We start from the raw sequence: 27974 nt of genomic DNA on the forward strand, positions 1-27974 counted from the left end.
ATATTTCGGGCAGCAAATAGTGGTATATTTTAAAAATCGATGCGCGGTCACGCTGCACCCTAAGAATCTCATTATTCCCTCGCGTTGAACGCGCAATGTGAAATAATCAAAATTCGCTCGGTGAGAATTCGATTTTCAAAAGCAGTTACTAATTTTTAATAATTTTATAAACAAAAAAGTATATAAAAGCGGCAGCATGCCCTAACAAATGGTGTGAAAATTGAAAACGTCATAGCAAAAAAAGGAGAGCCAAGTGCGACTCAACAAAAAAAAAAATAATAAAGAAAAGAAAAGCAAGGTGCCAGTAAAAAGAAGAAAACCAGTTATGTATGCGAAGTCGCGCAGTGTTTCCTTTTTGTTGAGCAAAAAGCAACATTTTATGGCGAAAAAATGTTAAATGAAAGTGTTGTGCGATTCGTTTAAAGTGAGTGTTTTAACGCTTATTAATTATATGGGCACAAAACAACAACAAGTCCAACAACAATAAATGGCCAGACAAGGTTACATTTTCCATGACAACTTCACGATCCACAAAAAATTGTTGAAAAAACAGACCAAAAGCCGATTTCAAGCGAATTTCTTGCTGCAATAAGATATATCTACAACACTAAAAAGTAAGTACAACTTACATTGCACTAGCCTTAAAATAAATACAAAAAAAGCAAATAAATAACTGTGAGTGGGTTTTTGGCGTCTCGTCTTTGCAGTCAAAGAGGCGGCGGCCGCCTATGTATGTTTGTATGTGTGCGCAAAAGGCAGGTAGAAGAGCTGCACGCACACATAGATAACTAAAACTCAAGGGCAGCTAGAAATTATACGTGTGATTTGTTCTTGTGCGAAAATACAAAATAAATAGAGAAGAAAAAAGCTCGACGCTTCGTCTCTCCCGGGACAGGTGGTTTAGTTTTTGTTGTTATTGCTGCTGCTATTTTATTTGCTAATTTTGTCTGGCCGTGGCCTATTGCCAATGCTAATTTTAATTTTTAATTTGAATACTATGATTGTTTACCTCTCGTTCTCTGTCTCTCTCTATCTGCTGCACATTTTATGTAATTGCCGAATTCTTCAATGCGAGTTGAAGAGTGAAAAATCGATAAATCAGCGCCGCTGCAGCTGTGTATGTGTGTGTTTGTGTTGTGATGATGCGTGGGCCGTGGAGCCAAAGGACGTAATTGGGGTAGGAATCTCATGCACACATACATACAACTTACTAGCGAGTGCACAGTTTTCGTGTGTGTTCGTGTATGCTTTCATGTTGTTCGCATGTGTATTTGTATTTTCGTGTGTAAGCCGCATTAAACAAATAAGCCGCTCAATGTAAAACCGCCAACATTTCTTCTCATAGTATTTTTGGCGGCTGCCGCAGCGCACTCTAGCTCTCCTGCTCACTCATAAGCACATACACATAAATATGCATGTGCGTGTATGTATATGCACTTGAGTTGTTTGCAGCATTTCGTGCATTTTCCCCCACTTTATGCACATCAGAAAAATCAATAAAAATGGTAAAAAAAAAAATTAAAACTGCTAACTGCTGTTTGGAAAGCAAAAGTCAGCCCAACAAATAAATAGTGTGTACATATCATATTAACCCAATTTCAATATGGCAGACAACAAATATAGTCAGAGATTAGACAGAGAGCAGAGAGAGTGAGATGACATGAGAGACGAAGAGAAGCCGCGAGCAATGACTGCGAATAAATTAAAAAAAAATAATAACAACGACTAAGAATTGTGCAAAAAAGTTGCGTGACTCATGCGGCGTCGTTTTAGCCCGTTTGTGTTAGGCAAAGTGACTTGAAATGTTTAATTTTAAAAATTTATTCAACTTTTCGCATTCATTTCTAATCGCAGCAACAGCAGGAGGCAATTCCAATTGGCCAAAAGTCAAGTGTGTGAATGCGTCAGCAACAACAAAACGAAAAGCAGCGTCATAATTGCAAGCTAATCTGTATAACAATTATAGCACAGTATCGAAGTAATTGAAGCATTTTCTTTGGCCGCTTTTCTACAACTTTTTTACGCTCATGATATCATATTTTCGTTGATTGTTCTCAATTAAAGTGCCAGCGAAACAAAATTCTATAGAAAGCTGGTGTGAAAAATTACGCTATTTATATAACTACATGTATTGGAGACTTATCTGTGTTGCCATTTTTCTGCTGAATTTCCGGCAATCGATCAGTTGTGTGTCTGGCGATTTATGTATGTTTTTTGTATCGCATGCGATATTTAACATTTGCGACATCATTAACAAGGCGTCGCTTATCTATTTGTTGTCGAAAAAAAAACGAAATAAACGCGTGCTTAAATTGTCAAGACGCATGTATTTATTTGCTTAGGTCGCGTTTCGGTTCAGACTATCTAATATTTATGTGCTGGCGCCAGCATTTCGCACCACGGTAAGAGAATGTCTTTTCCTTAGCATTTTTTACACTAGAGATGCGCAATGTTTTTACTTGCTATTGTGTAATTTGCCATTACTTTAAACAATAATCGTGTTTATACTCGTGTTATTGCTCACGCGCTCATCTCCAATGCTGACCTAGAATTTGTCGACTGTCTCGCTCTCGCCCGTGTATTGTTCACTTATTTAATTGTCACGTTCATTGGTAAACTGCGCTTCTTGGTGGCTGCCAAAGAAATGACGCCATATTGCGTGTCATACTCTCAATGAACTTTCGATGTGAGTGTGTGTGTGTGTAAGTTGCCCTTTGGCAATTGCGCCAACAGCTGACATTTGACAAAAGCAAAATTGCAGTCATAATCAAGACACATGTTTTACACTCTTAGATAGCAATTTCTCTTTATGTACCACATGCTGTTAACCAGATTAAATAACAAATGCAAAACATGTGTATATTTGTTTATTCATAACTCAAAAATTTCATATTAAATTGAAGAATTTTTTCAGCTTAAACAGACTTTTCTTTATATGGGCAAGAGCGAGTGTGTATTGTATTGTATGGTATTGTTGTAGTATGTAAGCTTCTGTCATATCAGCGTAACTTTGAGCTCAACAGACTTGTGAGGTGTGTTGTTATGTACTATTTGTTTAGCCTTGCGGTTGCATTAAAACTTCGATCAAAGAACTTGCAGCACAGGGCACAATAATGAAATTGACAAGTTAAACTGGCTTTAATAAAATGCTTTGATCTCGAAATAAATTTGTGTGTAACTCACAAAAGAGAGCGAGAGAATGGGAGAGACGGAGAGTATGTGGAGAGATTAGTTTTTGATTACGTTTTGTTTGCATTTGAAACGTTTGTTGAACTCTTATCTGTTTGTGTGAAAGTGAGTCAAATGAGTTTGGACATACGTGTGTATGTGTGTGTGTGCTACACACATGTTTATACGTATTGTGTATGTGGGTGTGTATGCAGACGATGCGCCCCCTTTTGTTATGTTGTGGATTTCATTTCGTTTTTTTCATTCCTGTTATCAGCTCTCTCGCTCGCTTTGTATATATTTTTGTTGTAGTGCGTTTGGACTTGTACTTTTCCACTGCAGACCAAAAGAGAGGTGCTGATGATTTGATTATTTCATGCTCAGTGCATATCGAATTCAGTGTGTAACTTAATTGTTTACCCTTTCGCGTTGCTAATTAATGATTTTTAATTATTTTATCAGCTTGTGGCGTGGATATCTCTTGGCCCATTTAAAACCTAATTAGTTTAATGGCACACGTCGCAAATTAATTTGAAATATGTATTACATGTCAGCTAAACGATATCCATCTTCTCTCAAACACACACACACACACACACACACATACACACAGCGCTGCACACTCACACTTTCACACAAGCGTCTTAATTGTTTACAGATTAGTTTCAACTATGGGCAGCACTGGCATTGGGTGCTGGGTGTGTCCCATGCGGCGGGTGTGAACAATTAGCCGAGTCGACTGCCAGTGTGGCCAGTGATGGCTGCTTGTGCAAAAGAGTCACGCAAACTGGGCACACCTGCCTCTAGTGCTTAACTGATGGAGTCAGCAGCTCATCACGTTCCACAACGCATTTGCCTACTGATGCTAATCGGCTGACAAACAAAAACTATGCAGCTATTTTTGGGCACGCTTTTGTTTTCTATCCATCTCTATTTACCTTGCGTAGGTCTAGCTGCTTATGGCCATTGATTTATATTTGGCACAACCATTTGCCATATTTGTGCACATTCCACGGAAGTTGTAAATATTTGGCGCTAATAAGCGTAGGCCTCAATTACTCCCAACTGTCGGCTAATCTCAGCTCTTGACTGTGGTCAGTTCGTCATCATTGTCTTTATCATCATCACCATCATCATCACAGCCATCAGTGTTATAGCAGCACATTTCTATTGCCATTCCCAATTGAACTCAATTGAGTGCTTCATTATGCAAGCCCACAGAAACTGGGCAGTCGGCAACACAATTCATCAATCATTCAAATCGGCAATTCGTAGCACATAAATCAAGCGAGAAAAACCAATTAGGCCAATCAAAACACGAAAATATATTTTATTTCTTTTTATCAGCGTATTTTCAAATACTCTATGAAATGAAATAGCAATTCTTTAAATTTCTCAAAATTTGAGAAAATGGAAAACAATAAATATATATATTTAAAATTTGTAGTTGCAAATTAATTGAAGCAACCAAATTTCACAAAAGAAAACACAAATGCATCTTCAGAATTCAATAAAAACAAAATCAGAAACCTGTAAGAGATTCGAAAAATTAATCTGAGTATAAAACTACATAAATAATAAATACATTGTAACAAACGAATCGAATTACTTGTGTAGCAACAATTATACTCTAACCATTCATAATTTAATTTCAATTTATGTGCTATCATACACGTTTTACTGTGCATCAAATATGATTTATGATGGCCCCGCCAACCAAAAAAAAGCCAATTCATAAACTACTGCAATCGAGAGAGAACAAAAGCAACAATACAATAACAACAACAACTACAACTATTCGCAGTATGAATAACCTTCAACACCTCGACAAATTTTGCGCAACGCCGAAATCAACAAATATGACGAAAATCAATTTTCAATTTGCATGCGATTTCTTTTTCGAGTGTTTCTCGCGTGCAAAATTATGCAAATTAGAGACAAACAGCCAAAAGTTTTGAGGCTGGCGGCGTTGGCAGCGTTAACTGCAATATGCAAAAAACAAAAACCTCAAAAGTGGGTAAAAGACGAAGAACCGAAAATAAATTCATAGCACTCAAGTATTTGCTTGCATGAGTTTTCGAAAGGCCTGAGGAAATCTTTGTGTTCGCCCTTCATAGCGAGGGGCTTCTTAAAACAAAATTACGAATCAGTGTTGCCACTTTGGCTATTTTATAGCTATTTTTTTTGAAAACGCTAATAACAGCAAATCTTTATTCAATTAAGTAATCTTTAGTAGTTTAATTTTAAATAATTTTGGTTAGTTGTATTTTAATTGAAAGTAGATGTTTTGTATTTGGAAGAAACACATTTTTGAGTAAAATTAAATCCTCACTTTGTTTTCGAAGTTTTTTTTTTGATTGTAGCTACTTTTGCTACCAAAATTTGGGCATCACTGGTCCAAACTGCATGACTCAGCAAATACACAGACACAAACCACAAAATACATACATGTATTTTAGAGTGTGCAAGCGAGAAAGAAAACTTATCCTTATGTAAAGTTCTGAAAGCACTACAGGCAATAAAAAGTTTGAAATTCACTGTGATCGTGATCAGCTCGATTCAATGTTGGTAAACACTCAGCACAAATAAACTTTAAGCTGATAATTAGTCATGGATTAATTGATTACTTTGTTTATAAGGCAACGTAAATCGAATGACTCTTTAAAAACGCATTTTAATAACCAGCAGCTGACTAATCGCCTGAAGGGCATTGAAAAAGCATTTGATATATAGCGAGTTTACATGTTACTTATAAATCAAAACAAATAAAACGACATGAACGAACGTGAACGTGCCTAAATTTTTGGGGCCCATGTCCTAAAACCAAAGTTACCCATCAATAAAATGCCACTCAATTAATCCATTTTCGTCGCAGCACGACGATGACGATGACTCTTTGGTCATTTACCTATCGTGGCGTTGTGTAAACTTCAATAACCTGCCTTCGGCCCAGAACAAATCAAGATTAATTGTTTGTTGCTAAATTTTCATTATTGTTATTGCTGTTGTTGTACTTCTGGCCTGTTTGGCCATAAATGACGCCGCGTCATTAAGTTTTCTTTGTTTTTTTGCTGTGCTACTTTTTTTTTTGCATATGATTCACGCGACTTTTCTTTCCTGGTTTTCTTGCCCTGCCTCGCCATATGTTCTTTGCTCCTAACTGTTGTTCATGTTGTTGTCTTTATCTTGCGTGTATCGTGACATTCTTGCTTTCTTGCTTGCGCTTGCCCCATGCCATCATCATACATCAGTTTCAGTTTCGGCAAATTGGACATGGAAATTTGTCAACCGCTTTTTGATGTCTCTATCGCTGTCCCTGTCTCTCATTCAGTCGTTTTTGTGTGATTGTACAATTGAGGCGACGGCTTACAACATAATTTGCTGAAAATGTGATTAGCAAATTATTACTGTATGGACATGAAGGCGGTTTTTTTTGTTTGTTATTTTTGGATTCTCCGGTCGCCGTTCGCTTTCAATTCAACGCTTCGTTTAACTGAGGCAAATTGAAAGCTTGACTTGCCACAATTACAGCAAATTGAAAAGTATAGCACAACTTTTGTAGGCAATAAAAATTGGCCACTGAGACGCGATGACTGCGAAGAGCGCGCTCAGAAGTTCATTAACCTCTCAGTATATTTTGTTTTTGTTTTTACTACTCATATGTAAAGGGGAGTGTAGATTGTGTGTGAATGTGTGTGAGCTTTTGTAAACAGCTGCTGAAGCTGCTGCTGCTGCTGCGTTCTCTCGCTCTCTCCAGTCTCCACTCTCCATTTAGTAAGCGCTCTCATTGCGCCTTGGGGCGGCATTAGAACTGACATCGCGATGTCGTCATTGCTGCGTGGGCGCTTTGCGCTGTACTTTATGGTTCCTTTTTGAGCACTTGGCGCAGTGCTATGTAATTATTCATTTGATGTGTGTGAGTGGGCAGTGCGCGCGCGCTGCCATAATAAAGGTTAGCGCTGCCAACTTGCTGTTTGCTGATTAGCGTTGATCAGCAGGCGAGGCTTGCTCATTATGACAACTTTCGTTTGTGCATAAATGACTTTAACTTGAAAAGAGCACACAATAGTATTAATATGTGCATATCATTTGCAAAGCATATCAAAAACTATTAAACAACATTTGCGCAATTATAATAAATGTAGTGGCATTTTTTTTTTGCGCAATAAAAGTTTATTAACATTTTGCCCATTTGCCTAGCAACAACTAACTGCAAATAACAACAACGATGGCAACACGGCAACATGGTGTGGTAGACGACTCAGAGACTCTCAGACCAACAACCGCAAAAGTTGGTTAGCATTAGCTGTTGGATTTATGTACGTAACGGTACCTGAGCATTCAGTGTTGAATAATGATGGCGCATAAAAAAAAAAAATGCAAAAGATTAACAAATGAACAAACAACGTTCGCTTTTTTTCTTCTGTTTCTGTTTCTGCTGCTGCTTTTATTTTGGTTTTTCATATGCAAATGTGACTGCCACGCCCATTGTCAGTCAAATACACAAAAATTATTGTACATTTCCTTGTTGAGCATCAAACAGCCTGCAATATTCTCTGCATCAAACCAAAGAGAGGCCCTAAACAACACCGGGAGAGCGAGAGAGATGGAGCCGCCTAATGAGCTTTGTTTTTGCTTGAACGCCGGGCTTATCTGCGCACTTTGCATCTAAAGGTGCTGCACACCAAATAACAACAACATTTACAAAAGCGAAACAAACGCCAAACGCCGCAACTCTAATCATAAACAATGGAAAATTTACAATATGGAAAGTTAGCGCTACAAAAGAGTGTAGCGGAGTGAGAGAGAAAGAGAGCGGTCTATCTCTCCAACTATCAATGTGCTTTAAGCGCTCCAGCAACAACTATAACATTTAGAAAAGTATTATTATGTATAACAACAATGGCTTTTTTCAACGCCAACTTTGTATGAGAGTATGTGTATGTATAACTGCCACTTCGCTCTAATAATTATTTATAATAATTACTTTTTTTGTGTGTTATTTTTTGTGGCCTGCTGTTTAAACATTAAGTTTTTTATACCCTATTGTCATGGGGCATATAAACTGTGCAGCTGCATGGCACGTTTGAGTGAATCATCGCATTCACAGTTGCTTACCCTTAAAATCTGAATAATTTTGTTATTTTTAATAGAGTAATTTCCTAGTCGTTTTGTCTGTTCACTTTGGGTCGATATTGTACTCTTAATATTTTTTTTGGCTATCGCCGTCTCTGTCCAGCCCGCAGTCTTGTATCGCTTTTAATTAATCTTTTTGCTTTGGCTTCTTTTTTGTGTCGCCTGTCAAAAGAAAAAAAAATACACTCAAAAAGCTCCTGAAGCGATCGCAATCGTGCGCTGACCTTGAACGCTGCTCAACACTACACAGCAGACGAAATAATCGGCTAGTCTCTCTCTGCATTTTAATCGAAAAATTGCACGCACTTTTTTCTTGCTGTCATGCTTGAATGTAGTCCACAAAAATTTCTTGGCACGCACACAAACAAAATAACCCAGACAGACGAGTCGGAGAGGCCAGCTTTATGAACCTGACATTAAAAATTTAATGCACAAGAGTGCAATTTATTTTGTGCGTCTTTCTTTTTTCGATTGCGTTAGATGCGTTTTGTTGTGTGACTTTGTCGCCCCGAGGCCATAAATATTTCAATTTCGTTACAAAATGTAGAGAAAAAAGACGACACATAATTTTTTGCCAAGTTGCCGCAGAATTTGCATATTGCGACTGAATTTCGTTTTTATTGCCAATGCGAATGTCTTCTTCTTTTTCGATGTCTGGCATGCATTCCATTTCCTTGCCTAAAATTGGGATCCACAATGCGCCTGCAGTCATCTCCACTGTGGATGACATCAGCAGTGGATGAGAAGAAGGGAAGCTAAACTTTCCGCCACCCAAAAAACTTTTGCGTAACTAATTTAGTGCTCATTGGACGTTTTTAATGATTAATCACCGTACAGAGAAGCACGTACCAAAAGCATCTACCGCCCAAACAGTTGTGTGGAAAAGCCATAAAAATGTGTATGTGTTTAGTTTATGCTTGTAATAAAAGTGTAAAATTTTTGTTGCTGTTGCTGCTGTTGGTAGGCTCGCTATTTCGTGTAATCAACGTGCAATGAACTTTTTCACAAACACATACACTCATAAATATACTTGATGACGGCTACAAATTGAGGCAGGTTCTCGTCTGCTGCCGTTGCTGCCACTGCTGCGGCTGCTGTTAGGCCGTTTAATATGGTTGCTTTGCCGTATCACACACTCATTGTACCATATCAGCGCGACAGTTTTGTTTTTATTGTCAAAAGACACTGACATAAACTTATATTCTTATTTTTCCGCATATACAAATACACTGGCTAATTTGCATAAAGTTTCACACGCCGGCACACACACACTAACACAAACACAAGACATGCAGACAGACGGAGACACTCACTCCAAACTCGATACTCTCCACTCCCCACATACGACGACCCACTCTCAATAGCAATGCACTTGCCTATCAGCAGCACTCTCTCCCACACTCACAGCTGAGTATCATTGCGAGCACTTGCTCTCCCACTCTCGCTCTCTCTCTCTCATACGCTCAGCTGCTCTGTTGGGGCTCTGTTGTTGCTGCTGTCGATGCCGCGAGCTTAGTCTGATTTTAGTTTCGCTTGCGTTCGGGCGTTTTGACGTTTTGTGACGCGTCATCGGATCGCGTCTATCGCAGTTCGATTGTTTGAAAATAACGTCGAGTTTAATAAATAATCTTTGTTGCTGATTTGTGCCACGCTTTGTTGGCTCTCTTTGATTGTTAGTTTCTAATTTGATATTTAGTTTATAGAAAATTTCGCCGAATTGAGCAGACACGAAATCGCGACACGAGCCATACAGCAACTTTGATTAACAGACTATCTTTCGGTTTTTTGATATGTATTTTGTGGGTCGACTTGCGGAATTTAATCACTAATAAAATGCTTTTTGTTCTCAATAATTTTGTGAGACCAATACAGTGAATTTCAAAAGGCTATTGACAGATTTGTATAAACTTCCGCCACAACTTTTATGGCTAAGCAACAAGTAACAATTGAAATAAACAATAACAAAAGCGAGCTTGTTTAAATACAATAAACACATACTACACATATGCCATATGTATTGTTTTTTGTAATAATAAATGCAAAAATGCTGTGTAATTATCGAAGCGTGGGCCGTACACGCATTTTAACTATGTGAACAAATTCCAGTTGGAAACTAAAGCAAAAAGCAAGACCGTCATAATAGTACAAGTGTGAATACACTCCACATGCAAATACGATCCACATTCCACACACAGCTGTGCACAATGATTTAACAGTTGACTTGAGATTTGAATATTGTTTGGTTACGTCTGCGTCTCATTTGACTTCAAGGGCCTCCACATTTTGACGCCTGATTGAGTTACAAGTTGTATTCCCTTGTCTATCCCCCCTTCCTCTTTGTTATAATTAAGAGCGCGAGGGTTAATTCAAAACTATTTGCAATTATGGATTTTGTTCATATGGCAAAAAAATACCTTAATTAGCATGCCATGTTTGACACTTTTCAAACATTATGTCACACCTCAAATTTTTAATCGATGATCGAATAATAATTTTGTGCATCTTTTTGGCTTCAAACAATGTTGAAATCGGTATACTTTGAATGTTAATTTTGACCAAATTGAGAATTTAATGTATTTAATGATTAATGACTTACCTGCGCTGAACTTTAAATAATTGTGTTGACAGCTGTGGGACCAGAACTAAAAGCTCGAGATTGTGGAATTTATGGCGACTTTTTAATTTTGGAAAATTACTAAAAGTTTAAATAAGCTCAAGGCTGAAAGATTTTAAAATATTAAATAATTATTATAACTCGTATGGATTTTAAAAGTTTCTAAAGTGTGTAAAATGAGTTGAAACGCAATCATATATTTAAATTGCTTCCAAAATAGATAAATCTAACGATTATATAATTCTAAAACGCGAGTTCAACTGTGAGAATAAATTGCAAAGCACATTTACACAATCAATCGAATCAACGAAAGCCGAAAAGTACGTCAACAATTGTATGTATAATTTTGTAATATTTATTTACTTAAATTTAGTTGAATAAGCACAATTTGTTTACTTTAATTTATTGCTCTTCATTATTGTTTATTTTAACAACTATTGTATGGCACCTCGCACAGCTGGAGAAGATGTTCGCTTTACATATTAAATTATGAATTAAGCCAAGTTTCCCATCACTTTTGCAATTGTTCATGTCGAGTCTTGACTCTTTGTCTTTCTCCCAGCTCAGTTGACAAAGGTCAAAAGCAAAAGTCAATGCCAAGAGGTCGCGAGATGCGTTAATAATAAGCGCTTCATTGCATCGCGATGTAAAATTAACAGTATTTTTTATTGTACACGCCGTAATCAACTTATTTTTTCGTATAAAAGTTCATAAATGTTGATTTAATTATCATTCGGGCTGAGGTTCCGGCTGATTGAGTTGAATTTTTTTGTACAACGAAAAATACAAATTTTTTTGATTTATTATGAAGCACGTTTTTTTTGAGGTGCTTTGTTATTGCCGATTTTCGAGTCTCAATCGTCAGGGTCAGTTCCATCAGTTAGCCGAGTTAGTTGTTGAGTTGTTGTCTGCCATAATGCGTTGTTCTTCACTTTGCCACATCGATTGAGCTTGTAGTTCTCGAGTTCTAAACTCAAAACTCACATGCGAGATCTTAATCCGTGCCATTTGCGTGTCACAAGGTCCTAAAGAACCCACCCCAAGAACACACCATCCACCTACTCATCGTCTCTCTGAACAAATCAGGGCCCATTACTGACCTCGCAAATGCTTGTTTCACTTTGCTGTTGCATTGCAACAACAACAGCAAAATACAAAATGCCCAATGAAGACCCACATTGGCAACATTTGCCCACTTTGGACACTTTGTGACCAGTCCGACAACGACGATGACGACGACGACGCCTCAATTGGTTTCTTGGTTTCTGGGGCAGCAGACGAAAGTGAATTTCTAGTTTTCGGGCTCTCGCCGCAAGCACGAAAGCCATCAAATTTCTTGACTCTTCTCTTGCTTTTGCTTTTCTTTCACCCCTTTTATACTTATTTCTTTTATTTGTGTGTGTGCTTTTTTTTTTGGCAAGTGGCAATGCAACTTGCAGCTCATAAAACGTCAGCACTTTCGAGAATGAAATGTAAAGTTCAAGTGCCATAAAAAGCAAAGCACTTAACTCTTAAGTTGACCCAACCAAAGTACTTTCTGCAATTTGCGTAAATTCCTAAAAAACACGTGGGTATTTTCCTAAGTTATAGAGTTACATGAATAATCATTTCAAAATCGATCGGATAAGGTTCAACAAATGTTGCCTAATAGAAACTGTAAGACTATGACTATTCTTTATTATTACTAGTGCTGATTCATATTTGTTATATGATTGATAATGATGGCACCTTTAATGCTATAATATAAATAGAAATAGTTGAGCCAATTAAGTGCAGTCATGAATGTACAAACAAGTAAGAAAGCTAGAGTCGAGTGTGCTCGACTGTAAGATACGTGCTTCCCATTTTCAATGAAACCAAATTTTAAAGCTGTAGTACAGTTATTGTACCAAGTTTATATACCGCAAAAATATTAAAATATACCGAAGGATTTACTACTGCATTCAAAATATACTATAGAATAGAAAATATACCAGATTGTCAGCCAAAACAGTTATAATACCCTTCTACCCTATAGGTAGGGAATATAATGATTCGATATCGCAAGTTGTAGTGACACAAAACTCTAAATCACGAAATATATTCAGATCGACACCTATTTCTGATTTGTATAAAAATATCGAGCTATTACTTTAACCGCATAAAGCATAAAAATACTTTTCTATTATATATAGCAAGGTAAACCCATTTCTCATAGCTTGATTTTATTTCTGAAATAGAATTACCTTTATTTGCAAGTCGTAAAAAATAATTCGCTGTGATTATTATGATGATTAAGCGACACAATAGTTGTAATTATAGTTATATGCTAGTGTTTATTTGTCAATAATGAAAATCCTACACGCTTATTTCAAGCGCGCTTCCCATTCCCATCTGTTGTTTGCAGCCCATAACTATTTTCATATGCAACCCATTTGGTTATACGAATAATATATATCTTCATATATGAATTGATACAACCAACGTTTTTTATGTATTATTGTCATGTATATATGATGTATGTATAATGAATTATATTTATATTTATATTATGTATACGTTATTAAACAAAGGTCGTGTGGGGAATGAGTAATGCGGCGTTAGAACGAGAGAGAGAACTCGATTAATCGAGAGACGAAGGGGTGGACAGACAGACAGACGGACGGACGGTCGAATCGAAGATTGTAAACAGTCGATAAAACAATCAAAGAGACGTAAGATTTGAATTTGCTGCCAAATATGGGCGTAACAAGTTGACGCGACTACAAAGTCGATGACGATGACGACGACGTCTCGACTATCAGCATGTAAATTCAGATTGTATAAGTTGGAAAATATTGTAAAAAGCTGCTGCTGCGAGAGAGGGAAGAGGAAGTGAAGTGGGTTGATTTAATCTGAAGTTTCAAGTCAAAACATTAATTGTGAAGAGAAGGGTGAAGTGGCAAGTTAATTGCAAGCGAAAGTTGAGTGCCATAGAGAATGATAGTTAAAGCCATCAACTGAACAGCAGCGTCGCTTGTGTGTGTCTAATTTATGATATTAAGCACAAATTTACCCCTCATCCTCCATCGACATGGACGTGGAACGTGTGTTGAATGTCAAAAAAGCAAAAAATCTAAAAAAGAAAAAAAAAATAAACAAAGAAGCGATACAACGATCTGCGGATCTGTTGAACCACCCAAAACCAGTCGAAAACAACGACACAAGAATACAGGGGGGAGAAACATGTTCCCTCTTTAGATAGCGAAATGCTTGATGATAGAAAGAGAATGTGAGGGAGACGAAGTTGGGGAAAGGAGTGACAAAATGATGGGGTTTATTAATGCGACTACATTGTTGAAGCCGGCAAGGCAAGCGACGACGATCGATAGATAAAAGCACAAATATTATACATATGTAGACATTGTAATAATAATAATAATCATAATGGGTGCCTCTCCTCTCCTATATTTAGTATTTTATAAAGTGTGTGTGTGTAGAGAAAGAAAGAAGAATGCGTCGCGCGATGAGTTTGCAAATTGTCAAAGTAGCTGCGAGTCAGGCTCCGGCTTCAATACTGCGACTGAGACTGGCTTTAGCTCTGTCCAGTCCCGCCTCCAGTTTCTCCTGACAACGGCGACAACTTGAAACGACGCCTAAACACAACGCACACACACAACACACATATAACACACACACAGAGCATACAAATTGCTGTACAAATTGAGTACCAATTGCGCCTCGAGGCGCTGCCCAGTTAGAGATGTGCGTCTCGCAGTCGAGTGAGTCGTGAATTGCCTCCAAACATCACTATAAAATACTTGTACTCGTTTGTTTATGCTAATAACTGAGTTCCAAGTTCAGTTCAATTAATGGAAAACATGGCAATGCATTATAAAGTATGTAAAAGGAAATTTGATCGTTGTTTACGAACCTCGGAACTATTCAAAGATTGGGATTGAAGAACTCCCAAAAATTATTTGTGTAATTATTGTAAATTGAAAAAGATTAAGGCAATTAAATAGAAGTGTGTGGGAATGTTTTTTCAATCAAGAATAATTATCTAAACATGTTGTAAATAAATTCTTTAGATCTGTTCAGAGTGCTGAAAATTATCATATTATACAAATTTATAAAAATTAAAAGATAAAAATACGATTTGGAATATATAATTCTCTAAACATTTCTATATTATAATATTTTCAGTTATGCATAGCTTCGTTTTATGAGTTAACAATGTCGAAACAATGTGAAATTTAGTTTTCAACTTTATAAATTTGATTAACATATCTTAAATTGCAAAAAAACTTAAATTTTCGTGCATTTATTGTTGGGGAAATCCGTTCAATAGCATCACGAACATAAAGTTAATCATTGAATTGAATTAATTATTATCATTTTGTAATTAACAATTTGTGGTGTACTTGGAAACTATCTGAAGTGCTACCTTAAATGGCAATTCGTGCGGATGGCGAGTTCTAAAAGTTGAGCAACTGCAAAAATATAAATAAATAAAATAAAATACATGAAAATTGGCTTTCGATGCGAGTAATTCAGTTGCCGGTCGGAACGTGCAATTATCGAGTTACAAACGAATGTCTTTTTGTTGTTGTTTTTTATTCATTATTCGTATTCGTTTTTTTCTTTATGTTGTGCTGATTATTGTGTTGGTATCTTGTTGACTTTGCAGTTGTTGTTGTTGTTCCATTTGTCACTGTTGTTGTTGGTGTTGTTGTGTCTGCTCTCTTAGCATGCATATCGTGCTAGAAGTCATAAATTACATAATTGCAGCTCGTTTATCTCCACTGATATTGCAACTTCTGTTGTCGCAGTTGTTGTTGTTGTTGTTGTCTTTTTTCTGTGACCTATGTTTCGGTTATGGTTTGTTAACTTGCGCGGGTTGAATACACTCATAAATCTAGGGTATCTTTACTCCAAAACTGATAACAGTTGCGCCTTTTTTTTTTAATTTATATTTTAAGATAAGTTTTATGGCAAGTGAAAGGGTTACTTTAAATCATATAAAAATTTATATTTTTCCCATGATTTCATTTAGAAACAATTTCAATCTTAATGCGATATATTCTCTATAACAAATTATTAAAACCTAAAAATTGTAAATAAGTTTCTTTGTCTTTAACCTGTTTTAAAAATCACATTTACAACATCACATTTATGAACATCAATATTGTATATTACCTTTTCAGCCTATCAAAAGAAATATCCGATTTGCAATAAAATCCATTCTTTTCTTTCGAAATATTTATACCACATCATAAACTGTCTTATTAATATTCTAAAGAGTCCATTAACCCAAGATATCTGCTTACTACCGATAGCTTCCATTTCCATTCAATATTCGATCTTTAATTTTTACATTTATCTCTTATTAATGATCATCGATATCATATAACAAATTGAAACAAGAAACCAATCGATCTTTTCGAACTCTTATTTATTGCCATTTTTCTTTCTTTCTTTGTTGTCGACTATGAACTTGTTGTTGTTGTTGTCATTGACGTTGATTATGGACACGATTTGCATGATTAACTCTTTAGATTCCTTTGTAGAACGTATGTATTAATTTTCATGTTTAACGCTTTAGCTTTAACGTCAATGTCGCGCCTTTGTATGCAAATGTGTCGCCTAGAAAATATTATTAGCATTTACTACTTGCATATACGATTTACTATAATTAATAATGGGTCTGAAGTCTGGAAACGAAACTTGCGTTGGATCTGCGACGTTGTTGAGTTCCGCTCTCAAAATGCCAGACATTCTAAAGGAACCTTTATTGCTTATTCAAATTTCAGTGAACTGCTTAACTAAATATTTATACCAAGTCTGTTAATGGAAAGGGGGGCGGAAGAGGTAAAGCACTCCGTAATATCGTCGAATATATAATATTCATGATTACGCGGAAAGCTTGCTAAAATTTCAAGGTGTCAGAACTCTCGGAACTTGTGGGCAAACAGAGGGTAGAAAAATGCTTTTAAGGCTTTAAGTCTCAACATATTCTCAATTCAATTTCTTAAATTTCCCTGCACTTGCACTTCCGAGATAACGAATTGAAATTCTAGATGTTTGCTCGCTTACGGGCGTCGATAAAGGAAGCAACGGGAAACCGTATTTGGAGGGAGGGGCAGAAGAGGGAGCGCTTGTGGGTGCCATCACAACAGACGAGGGTCAAGCTGTTAATGCTTTTGTTATTGTGGTTTAGCAAAGTGTTGAGAGAAGGAAGGGGGATGGAGGGAGGTACGGGAAGTGGTGGCTAATGATGAGTCGAGGCTTTGGTTTGGCTTGGGTTTGGGTGCGTCGCATTGACGTCAAGCCACAAGAGTCGATTGTGAATAAAAGCCATTTAATTGTGAACTATCGATCGATTGCGCTGAGTGTGATAATGATGGCAATATATCGAGCATAATAGAAAATTATAGGGAATTTTTGTGTAGTGTTCAATATCGATTTCTATTTGTGCAATTTATTTGCATTTATTATTATTATTATATTTAAACTATTTACCTAATCGATTTGAGACCTTAATTTCAAGAATTTGTGCAGTGTTGTTTCATTTCTATTAGCTTAATTTATTTTAAGCTTTTTTGATAAAATATTAGCAGAGTGTTTTATTAAATGTTTCCTATTAGGCAAATGTAAAAGTAGATCATTAGTATGAAATTTAGATAAGCTTAACGTAAATTAAATTAATATTAATATAAAATTGGGAAATAACTGAAATTAATGGTAATAAGCATGAATATACTGTTTCTATCGCAACAATCTATACCGAAAGGATTACTAAAAAAAAAAAACAAATAACTAAAAGATAATCCATTCATGGAGCTGACAAAAATTTCATTTCAATGCTTATCGCTTTATGCACAATGATCTTTTCCTTGATAATGAAATGTTATCTCATAAATGAAGCGAATAATCTGCTAAACTGACCTTGCATTCAGTTTATATGCAGATTTTTATCGCCTTCGCTCATTTTCAGTTGTTACTTGTATTTTTATAGTCCACCGTTTCTGTTTTTTTATGATTAAGTGCGTACTTTATAAGCGGTGGCTATAATGCGCATTTAATTGAATCGCAAGCAATTCGCTTTTTTGAGCTGAAACCAATAAAATTTTAATGCAAATTTTGCATTTTATTGGGGGCTCTATGCAAATGTTTAATTAGTGTTTCTTCTTGCAGCTCGTAACTTGAATTAAATCGTTTGCAATTAAGAAACCATTTTTATATGGTTTACAATTAATTTTGGGATTGGTTCGTAATTGCAGTTTAACACGGCAATTGTTTAAAATAACAAACTAAATTGTTGAATTGCAATTACTATTGCGGAAGAAGTTGAAATAGTGGGAAATAAAGGTAGAATGCAATACAATATTTTTGAAATAAGGAATTAAATAGTTAAACTTAAGCTATAATCGAAAGAACTGAGGTGTTGAAATATAATATCATCAGAAAAAAATACTGCAATTTAACAAGTAAAAACAGTTTAACAACAGTAAGAAATTTTATGATGAATATTATTATTGTTATTATTAAAGCATAAATTTCATAAAAATTTGTAAGCTAGTGTAAAAGGATGAATACGCAATAATATAACATATTATGCTGAACTTAAGTATTCTGTAAAATATACATTAATGAAGAATATAATATTTTAACCACAAAAATATTGCAGAAATAAATTGAAGGTTAAAGTAAGTGAAAAATAAATGAAATAATGAATTGGGAAATAAGTCTTCTTTAGGACTTGGCTAAATCTTGAATAATAAAAAAGGGTGAGGATTATGTTAACATGACATTCGCTATTGAAATAGTGCCTAACATCTTAAAAAACATAATTGAGATAAATGCAATTAAATTTAATTGAATTCTTGACAATCAGCCAGCGATTTTGTTGTCAACACTTGTTTATTACAATCTATAATCTTTGATAACTGATCCATCACAGCATTGACACGTATTTATATATTGTTTTCATGGTTTCCTGGTGTGTTGAGTCAACACCACGAGTTGAGGCTTATAATTCGTTAAGTTTTTTTTTTTTTTTTAATAATAATTAACTGCGCGAACAAACTGAAGTTTAGTGACTAAACAATTGCAGTTTATTTATAAAGTTTAAAGTGCGAGAAACTCGCGAGTGTAAAGCGACTTGTTTAAACAATCATATTAAATACTGTGTATTTTTTTTTGTTTATTTCATTGCAGTTTAATTGTACAACAACAAGTGCTGCAATTGGCACAATTGGCGATAAATCAGCAGCAGCAACATTAAGAGAGACGCCGCTTGAACTTTTCGCAGACAACACAAAACGAAGAGGGGGAAAAACGAATAAAAAAACAAAAAAGAAAAACGAAATAGAATACAAAACGAGAGAATATCTAGCATAAGCGGAGGGACACGAGGCAGTGCATCATTTAAACAAGAAGCAGAAGACGGTTTCGGTTTCGCTTTGGCTATTTTGAGATACATTTTTTTGGCCCACGCGTCTGCGAGGAATGCAGCATGTGGCCATGTAAAGGCAGCAGCAGCAGCAGTAACAGCAACAGCCACAGACAAAGCAACAAGAACTACAACAGCAGCAGCAACTACAACTACAACTACACAGCACTTGCAACGCGCAACTTGAAGTGAAGTCGCGGCAAGTGCAACTTCAACACTTGCCTGTCAACTTGGCAGTAACACTTGGTATTCAAGCAGCCACACCGGAAGCGTTGTCGTGTCCATGACTTGAGTCTTTCAAAGGGGCTAGGCCTTCAAAGCATAAGCTATCCCCCCTACCCATCCATCCATTACAAGAATATTCCACTACCAAATTCACTACCGCTCCAATGGACGCAGCAACGACAGCAACACAAGCATTGGCCACAGTAGCAGCCACACAGATAGCGCCACGCTCATTGGATCAGCAGGAGGAGCCCGTGGTGGGTTCACCTAATCACTCGCATTACTCGAATCTCACCAACAGCAGCAACAGTAGCAGCAACGCCAGCAGCCCTTCGGTGGCCAGCGACACCAGCCACAGCTCGTCCTCCTCCTCGTCGGCGCCGCAGTATAGCGAAGATCTGCGACGCCAGCAGCGACAGCGTGTCTCACACTCGGGCAGCGGCAGCGGTTCGGCCAAGACCTGTGAGTTGGATGTGGGCGCGGAGGAACGCGACACCTTCTCGCCAGTGTCCAGTCCCGAGTGCAACGGCGCAGCAGTAGCTGCGCTTGTTACGGCGGGCACAAGTCGAGGGCGCGAGAGGGAACGAGAGCGCGATAATAAGAGCTACGAGTGTAAATTGAAGCCGCCGTCGAAGGAGGAGAAGCAGCGACAGAACGAGGAGATTGTGTGCATGGAAACGTCGACGGTCTCCACAGAGACCGGCTCCTGGGAGTCGGTCTATCCGAATGCGTTGCCTGCGCCATCACAGGCGCCGCTTGAGGGGATTACCGCCAGCTGTTTGCTGCGTGAATTCGAGAAGCGTGGAGCCGAGCAGTTGAGCACATCGGGACACAGTGCTTGCTTCATTGATGCCTCGTCGCTACGCGATGAGGATGAGGTACTCTCTTTTCCCAGTCTCGATGGCCAGCAAGCCAACGAACCAGAGCCACCCGATGATGAGGCAGATGCAGATGCTGATGATGATGAGGCTGATGTTAAACCCGAGTCCGAAATGGAACTAGAGCAATTCCACAAAGCGTTTGCCAAGTGCAAGGCGCCGCCACGCAGCAGTCAATCGAACTGCAGCTCCGATGTGGACGATGAACCGCAACCGGATTCAAACAGCGCCACACACAATCTCTCCGACGAGGAGAAGCTGTGGAAGCGTGAGCAACAGTTGCCCGCCAGCGGTGGCGTCACCGATGCCACCGAAGCGAGCAGCGTTTCGCTGCCCGCCGATGCCGATTCCTCAGACTCCTCGTTGAGTGCGCGACGTCGACGAGTGGCGCCCACAGTGCAAGCAACTGCACCGATGGCAGTGCCGTATCACTTTCAGCACAATGCGCAACAGTTTAGCGTGCATCCGTTGGCCAGCAGCCCGAAGTTTGCCTCGCATCATGCGCCCGATCTCAGTTACACCACAGACTACTCCTCGAGCAGTCCGGGACACAGCATTGTCTGGTCATCCGAGCAGCAGCCACAGTCGCAGCCTCGACAACAGCAGCATACTGCGGCGCCGTTGCCTTCCCTGGCCACCGAGACGCCGCACAATTCGATGGTGCATGTGCTTGATGGGCATCAGGTGGGCAGCAACAATAGCTCCATACATCGGGATTACACGTTGAGCTCATCATTGTCGCATCATCGCGATTCGGGCGCCTATTGCAGCGATGCCACCGATTCGCCGCTGCCTTTGCCGCGAACTCCAAAACGTTGCTCTAAATTCGATGAAGCGAATCCGATTGTTTCGGGTGGTGCTTCCATCGAAGACTTCCGGCAAAAGCATTGCGATAGTCCGAGCTTGAAGCGACGCACCGCTGATTGTCCCATTGTCTCTGGTGGTTTTGTGTCGTTGGACTTTGCGGCCACGAGGCCACAAGACGATGACGAAGATGATGATGAGGAGGCGCAGGAGGATGCTGAGTTGGCGGGCGTGGAGCTGCGCGTCAAGTCGAGCGCACAACAGCTACGCAAACCGTTGCCTGGCATCGCTTCCTGGGTGGTTGACATGAGCGATTGTCGCCCGGAGCGACGCAAGAGCAGCAGCTCTACGTCCAGCTTGGAAGCGGCCACCTCGACGCCGGCCCGGTTCCGAGAGCGCTCCGATTCGAACAGTTCGCACAAGAGCGGCTGCGGTTTCTATGTGTCACTGGATGACATGGACCGAAAGCCAAAGCCGTCACAGACTCAGCCACAGCAACCACAACAGTCTCTAAGTAAATCCTATACGGCGCCCAAGGCGGCCAATTTCTTTGTGAATCTCTCGCAGAGCGACTACCAGGCCAAGGAGCAGCAACAACAGCAGCCACCGCCAGAGGCGAAGCCAGAGCAGGCGAATGGTCAGGAGAATGATAAGAAGAACAATATCTTTAGCATGTTTATAGACTTTAGTGAGCCGCCCAAGGCGCGTGCACAAAACGGACGCAAGGAGCCCTTCAACCTAGCTCAGCGTTTGTCCAGCTCGCTGAGTGTAGCGCAGCGACGTGGCGACGATGTGATGAAGTCCAGCGCCAGTTCCACAGAGACGCTAATGGCCAAGAGTGGCTCCCAGCTGCAGCAGCAACTGCAACAGTTGCCACTGAAAGAGGAAAGCAAATCACTCGATTATCGCTGCAATCTGGAACAGCAACCATTGACTGTGGCTGCTTTGCGTCGCATGCAGGAACCGAGCAAGCGACACAGCTGGGGCAGCAACAACAGCAGCAAGGATTCAGCGCCAACAAACGATTGCAAGCGTTCGATTAGCTTCAGCACAAATGGCGGCGATCAGTCGGGAGCTGGCTTGATGAGCATCATTGACAAACTGCCCATTATTTCAAAGGCATCTTCCCTGTCGGTGGACAGCTCTCTGTCTCCGTATGACGATTACAGTGGCGCCTCGAATGCGGGCGCCTTGAGTAGCTGCTCCGATGAGGAGCAACAGCAGGCGGCGCGTCTGAAGAAGCGACGTCGCGATGCTCAACTCAATGAGACGTACGACAAAAGCAGCAGCGTTGCATCCGCTTTAACCGAAGGTGTGCTCTCCAAGGACATGTCTCCGGCTTCGAATACGGACACAGACGATCTCACCTTCCAGCAGGATGAGCAGTTGGCATTGCGAGAGGTGCAACAGCAACAACAGTTGGCGACGACAACGTTACCGCTGCAGCTGAGCAGCAGCAGCAATCGCACCTCGATCATGGAGACGATCATTGAGGCCAAGGAGACGGCTTCGCCCAAGAAGCAGCCGAATACAACAGCCGCAACGAATGGACACACTATGGAGACGTTGCATGCCACGATTGAGAAGCAGAAACAGCTGCTGGAGACGGTCAATGAGCATGCGGAGCAACCGTCGAGCTTTGTTAAGCTGTCGGACATGGATAAACCTGCGGCTAAGCATGAGTTGCAATCACCGGATGCGATGAGCAAAAGTGCCGGCAATAATCAGCGCAGCAATAGCCAACGTTTCTATCGCGATCAGCAGGAGCAGCATCGTGGAGGCGTGGCACGTCCGCATTCCTGGGCAATGACACGTTCCACGGGCGGTGGCAACAACGGAGGCAACAATATTCAACAGTTTGCCAGCTCGGTGGACAATTTGCGCAGCTTGTCGCGTCTGTTTCCCAACTTTAGCAAAGAGTTCTCCAACTCGTTGCCCGGTGACATGACGCTGGACAATGGACAGCAGCAGCAACAACAGCAATTGGATTACATACAAACGGATCTGAGTGCGGACTCTAGTTTAGCTTCCAGTTTCAGTCGCTCTGGCATGGATGAGTCCTCGTTGAGTTGCCGGCAACCGCGACGCCTCGGCGAGGATCTTCTCAAGATGTTTCTGCAGGAGATCGCCACTGATATGCTGGTGGAGGTGCATGGCCGCCGTATTCGTGCTCATAAGTGCATCTTGCGCAGTCGTTGTCAGTATTTCGCTGCCATGCTGGCGGGTCATGGCTCCCAGAGCGTGGTCTCGCTGCAGGGATATTCCTATGCTGCGGTGCACTTTGCCTTGTGCCACATTTACTCGGGTGCCTCGCATCCGCCGGATGGCATTAGTCTGATGGAGTTGGCGGCGTTGGCTGATCTGCTGGGTCTGGAGGGACTGAAGGAGGTGACGTCGCATGCTTTGAAGACCAATTACTGCCACAACTTCCATAAGCCGTGTTCGGGCTGCATCGATGGCATTCTTCAAGTGCTGCCGGTCGCGTTGAATCATGCTCTCGACGATCTCTATCGCAAGTGTTTGCGCTGGACGTGCCGACACTATCTGAAGGTCTGGCCAACGCGACAGTTTGCCCAGCTGCCGCCGGACATTCTGGGCCGTTGTCGCCAACAAATTGTGGCCTATTTGGTGAGTGAGAGTTAAATGCTAAATGCGACTGCGCTGTGTAATTACTATAAGTGGTAGGCCTAAGCTGCAATTAATGAGGCAGCAAGTTTAATAACGAAAAAAAGAACAATAAGAGACATAAAGCGAAGAAACTGGCAGCTTCAAGAGAGTTGATTCTACAAGTATATATTCATTTATGTTATGTCTAAACAACTTGATCTTATGTAGAAGCTATCATAGCTAGAGCAACAAATTTTGCTAGCAATAATCGTATTTATTAGAGGCTTCAAGAGGCTTCAACTGAGCGTTGTGTCTCTTCTGTTTTTCCCTTTATATAAAAAGTTAGAACTTAGCAGTTACTAGAATTAGAGCTATCACCTTTGTTAACAACAATCCTAACAACGTTTTTCGAAAATTAAAAACATTTTGTATGCCGTGCAGTTCACTTAAGTTTCTTTATCCGTCTATTCTCTTGGTTTTATAGCCTTATTTCATTGGCAGTAAAAACTAGAGCTACATAATTGTTTGTAAATGTTGCTTTACATTATGTTTGTTTCACAATAAAAATTCTCCTCCGCAACTTTAACAATTCAAACAAAATTATGAGAGCAATTTCAATCTTTGAAATGCAATTGTGGGATGCTGAATGAATATTTGAAAAGATTAAGAGCCCAAACTGTAAAGCTAATTAAAAAATATGAAATTGGGTCGACAATCGGTTCAACTACAGTTTTAGGTAGAGCCGGTTGCCCCTAGGAATGCGGAGCATAGTAGTATGTTTAGCAATCGATTATGTATAGCAATTAGATTCAGTTTCAATGTTGAAGCAATCCCATTAAATGTATAGCAATCTATAGCAGTTGTACAACTTCTTACTTATGATCTCCCGTATCTCTTTGCAGACTTCCGAATCGGTGCTCGATACGGTGCTCGACTGCGATCATCTGTTGGCACAGCTCTCAGCCTATCGCTGGGGTCATGTGTGTGAGCAGCTGGTGCGCGATATACTCGACGCTGCTTACGCCTATGTGGGCGATCACTTTGCCAGTCTGATTGCCAGCGATTCATTCCTGTCGCTGGGCCACGATCGCAGTCGTCATATACCGCGACTCGAGTCGCTGCTGCTCCAAACGGCAGCTGCGCTCACTCCTGAGCAAGCTTGTCGCAGCTATCAGCGAGTGACACGTTTGAATACAGTGTTGCAAGCGAAGCTCATCCAGATGCCGGTGAATCTAGGCGAACTGGCCAAGGAGTTGCAGGGACTGCAGGAGGAACAGCTCGACTGGCAGCCTGAGTACATAAGGCTTGTCAGCGCTTTGGTCTATGCCGTGGAACAGTGTTTGATCAGGCAGTGTTCGCGTGCTATGCGTGTGACGGCATGGCAACGCATGGATTTGGAGCTGCGCAAGAAGATACAGACTATGGCGCGCCTCACCGAACCACTCGATATGAAACGCAACGGTGGCAAGCCGGTGAGCAAGGCGTTCTCCTTTGGCGGCAGCACACGCAGTCAGGATCTGGTGCAAATCAAGCTGGCCATACAAGCGCAATCGAAGCGCGCCCAGGCGCAGGAGACTCATGTCTACAAGGCGACGCAAACCAACTATGATGTGCACACCACGGAGCGTGGAGTGCAGGCGCAATCGCAGACCAATCACGATCTGCGCGAGGGCAACAGTAAGTACAGCAGATAACGAAGAAAACTTCGCAATGGATTGAACTCTAAAATACTCAATGAACCTTTGACTAATGTGCTTTTTCTCCCTTGCAGGCAAATTGCTGAAGTCCAACTCTCGCGCTTATGTGCCACAGTCGCAATCGCAGCGCTCCAGCTCACAGACGGCCACCGAACGCCACAGCCTCAACACACATCGACGCACGCAATCGGAGGCGCCGCCTGCCACAACGCAAAGGACTGCTCAGAAGGCTGCACAACCACCAGCTGCAGTTGCCGAAGCCAAGGTCGTTGCGGCCACAAATCGCAGCTCGGCGCCTGTTGTGCGTGCTCGCTATTTGGAGCCACGCAAGCCACGTGCCGTTAGCAATACAAATGGCAACAGCAACCACACTTCGGGTCCCGTACGCAGCGCCAGTTCGACGATACCGGCAACAGCACGTAGCAAGGCGCAGGCCAAGAATCTGCACATCTCTTCCAGCGACAGTTCACGCAACTCGAGTCCAGCGGCGCTGCGACGCGGCCAACAGAATGGCAACACACGGCTGGGCAACAAGTCGAGCAACATGTCATCGGATAGTTTGGCCAAGAGCGGCTCACGTGAACGCTACTCTTCCGATCTCAATGTGGACTCGCTGGCTGAGAGCATGAAGAGTTCGGTGATTACGAACAAAACGATCTCACACGAATCGCTGTCCAGCAGCTCCAAGTTGGCGCGTGTGCAGCAGCTCAATGGACACGGCAACAAGTCGGCAACAACAGCAGCATTGCCTCCCTTGAGGGGCACACAGCGCGGCTCGACGGTGGGCAACAAGTCGACGCGGCAGCTAAAGCAACAGCACAATGCTGCAACCACAGGCGCTTCGAATGGCTCCAGTCCCAGCTCGGTGCACACTACCAAGTCAGCGACCAGTCGCCTCTCGTCGGTCAGCAGCACGCTCTCTACGCGTGAGCTCTTCAAGCAGCGCTCCATTTCGGTGCCGGCGGGCGGTGAAGTGCCGGCCAAAGGACGTCACAGTTTTCTCTCGGCCAAATCGCGTGAGATACTTGCCAAGCGTGCCGAGAAGAACAAGCTGCAACAGCAACAACAACAGCAGCAGCAACAGCAAAATCAGCAGCAACACAGCTCTGGCGATGAGCGAAGTAGCCAACAACTGAGAGCATCTGCTGGTCCGTTGCGCTCCTCATCACATTCCGCCGTTAGCAGCATGCTGCAGCACAATCTGCGCAACAGTCTGCCCTCCAATATACCCACTCGACGTCCCAATACGCTGCAGTTGCGCAAAACAACCACAACAACAACTAATGGCAATGTTAAGCACAGCACAAATGGTGGCGGCATTGGCATCATGAACGGTCATCAATACACCAAGGCGGCACAAGCGGTTAAACAGAAACTGGATTTGCTCATTGATCACGCGCAGCTGGAGAGCAGCGGCAATGGTGATCAGCGTGTCGAGTCCAAGCTGGAGCGTTCCAGCACCTTTTGCAAGGATAGCGCTGACTTGGATCTGGATGTCAGCGAGCTGCAAATTGTCGAGTAATTATACAAAAAGGTAAGCTCACATTTTGAACGCTTAAAAATAATTTGCATTAATTTATTCTCTTCTGTTTGCAGGTCATATTAAATATGTGCCGAATCGAAACACCCATACACGTCCCATAAGGCAACTCTAGTCAATAATAGCATGTAGTTGCAGCAGGCGCAGGAATACCACTAACTATAACAAACCAATAATCAATAATAGAGATCAAAAATGTTACTACGAAGCGAAAAGAAGCAACAAACTCCAAACTCCACTTATATGATAGCAGTTATATACATAAATATTGTCGTTAATCCTCCCCCCAAAATTACCTACATATTAATTACTATTACCACATATTATTAGAGAAATGCAAAACTGGAGTCGAGTCGAGTCGAGACAATGTCAACAATTGAAAAGAAAAATGTAACAAAATTCGGTGATATTATTTAGTGTGCGCTTGCTTTAAATCTCTTGATATTTTCGCTGGAAAATATAACCCAACTTTAATGTGCTTTTTGCCAGCTGCATTTATGGTAAACAAAAAATAATAATATAGTAGTCTCTGCGCTGCAGCTTATACTTACTCTCTTCCCACACGCACTCTCTCTAAATATATATAATTCTCCCTCCTCGGAATACTTTTAAGTCAGGCACGTTTTTTTATACTGTTGTTTATTTTGAACTTTTACTTATAGTTCAGCGAATCGGGCGCGCAACCAATTTCTTTAATTTATACATTTTAATTATTTGATATGAGAATAAAAACAAGAAAAACACAAAGAAAGAAAAACTATTTTGTAAGCAACCGACATTGATATATTGATACAATTGATAATGAAGTGCAAGTTTAATAAATGTGTGTATTTATTAAAAGTTATAATTGCAAACATAAAATTGACTGTTTTCCTTTTGGGTTTTGTGGATG

The 27974-nt window shown here is 40.6% G+C and overlaps 1 protein-coding gene across 2 annotated transcripts; it reads left to right on the forward strand.

Annotated features, from left to right (window-relative positions):
• Positions 1-69: 69 nt before the first annotated feature.
• LOC117572399 (uncharacterized) lies at positions 70-27822 on the forward strand. Of its 2 annotated transcripts, XM_034255180.2 has the most exons (6): positions 9859-9976; positions 11139-11252; positions 19097-23866; positions 24748-25522; positions 25617-27076; positions 27139-27822. In XM_034255180.2, exons 3-5 carry the CDS (start codon positions 19721-19723, stop codon positions 27062-27064), a joined length of 6369 nt encoding a protein of 2122 aa, XP_034111071.1. In that variant the 5' UTR covers positions 9859-9976; positions 11139-11252; positions 19097-19720; the 3' UTR covers positions 27065-27076; positions 27139-27822. The 2 variants fall into 2 exon arrangements, with proteins under 2 accessions (XP_034111070.1, XP_034111071.1); XM_034255179.2 differs by lacking the exons at positions 9859-9976; positions 11139-11252 and adding an exon at positions 70-614.
• The last annotated feature ends 152 nt before the right edge of the window (positions 27823-27974 follow it).

The sequence above is a fragment of the Drosophila albomicans genome, chromosome 3 (genome assembly GCF_009650485.2).
Source record: "Drosophila albomicans strain 15112-1751.03 chromosome 3, ASM965048v2, whole genome shotgun sequence".
NCBI lineage: Eukaryota > Metazoa > Arthropoda > Insecta > Diptera > Drosophilidae > Drosophila > Drosophila albomicans.

What these genes read in the sequence shown, in the direction of transcription:
- LOC117572399 (XM_034255179.2), top strand. Translation starts at nt 19,721, where the DNA reads ATGGACGCAGCAACGACAGCAACACAAGCATTGGCCACAGTAGCAGCC. An exon ending in AACAAATTGTGGCCTATTTG is followed by an intron (nt 23,867 to 24,747) that starts GTGAGTGAGAGT and finishes ATCTCTTTGCAG; the next exon opens with ACTTCCGAATCGGTGCTCGA. An exon ending in CGATCTGCGCGAGGGCAACA is followed by an intron (nt 25,523 to 25,616) that starts GTAAGTACAGCA and finishes TCTCCCTTGCAG; the next exon opens with GCAAATTGCTGAAGTCCAAC.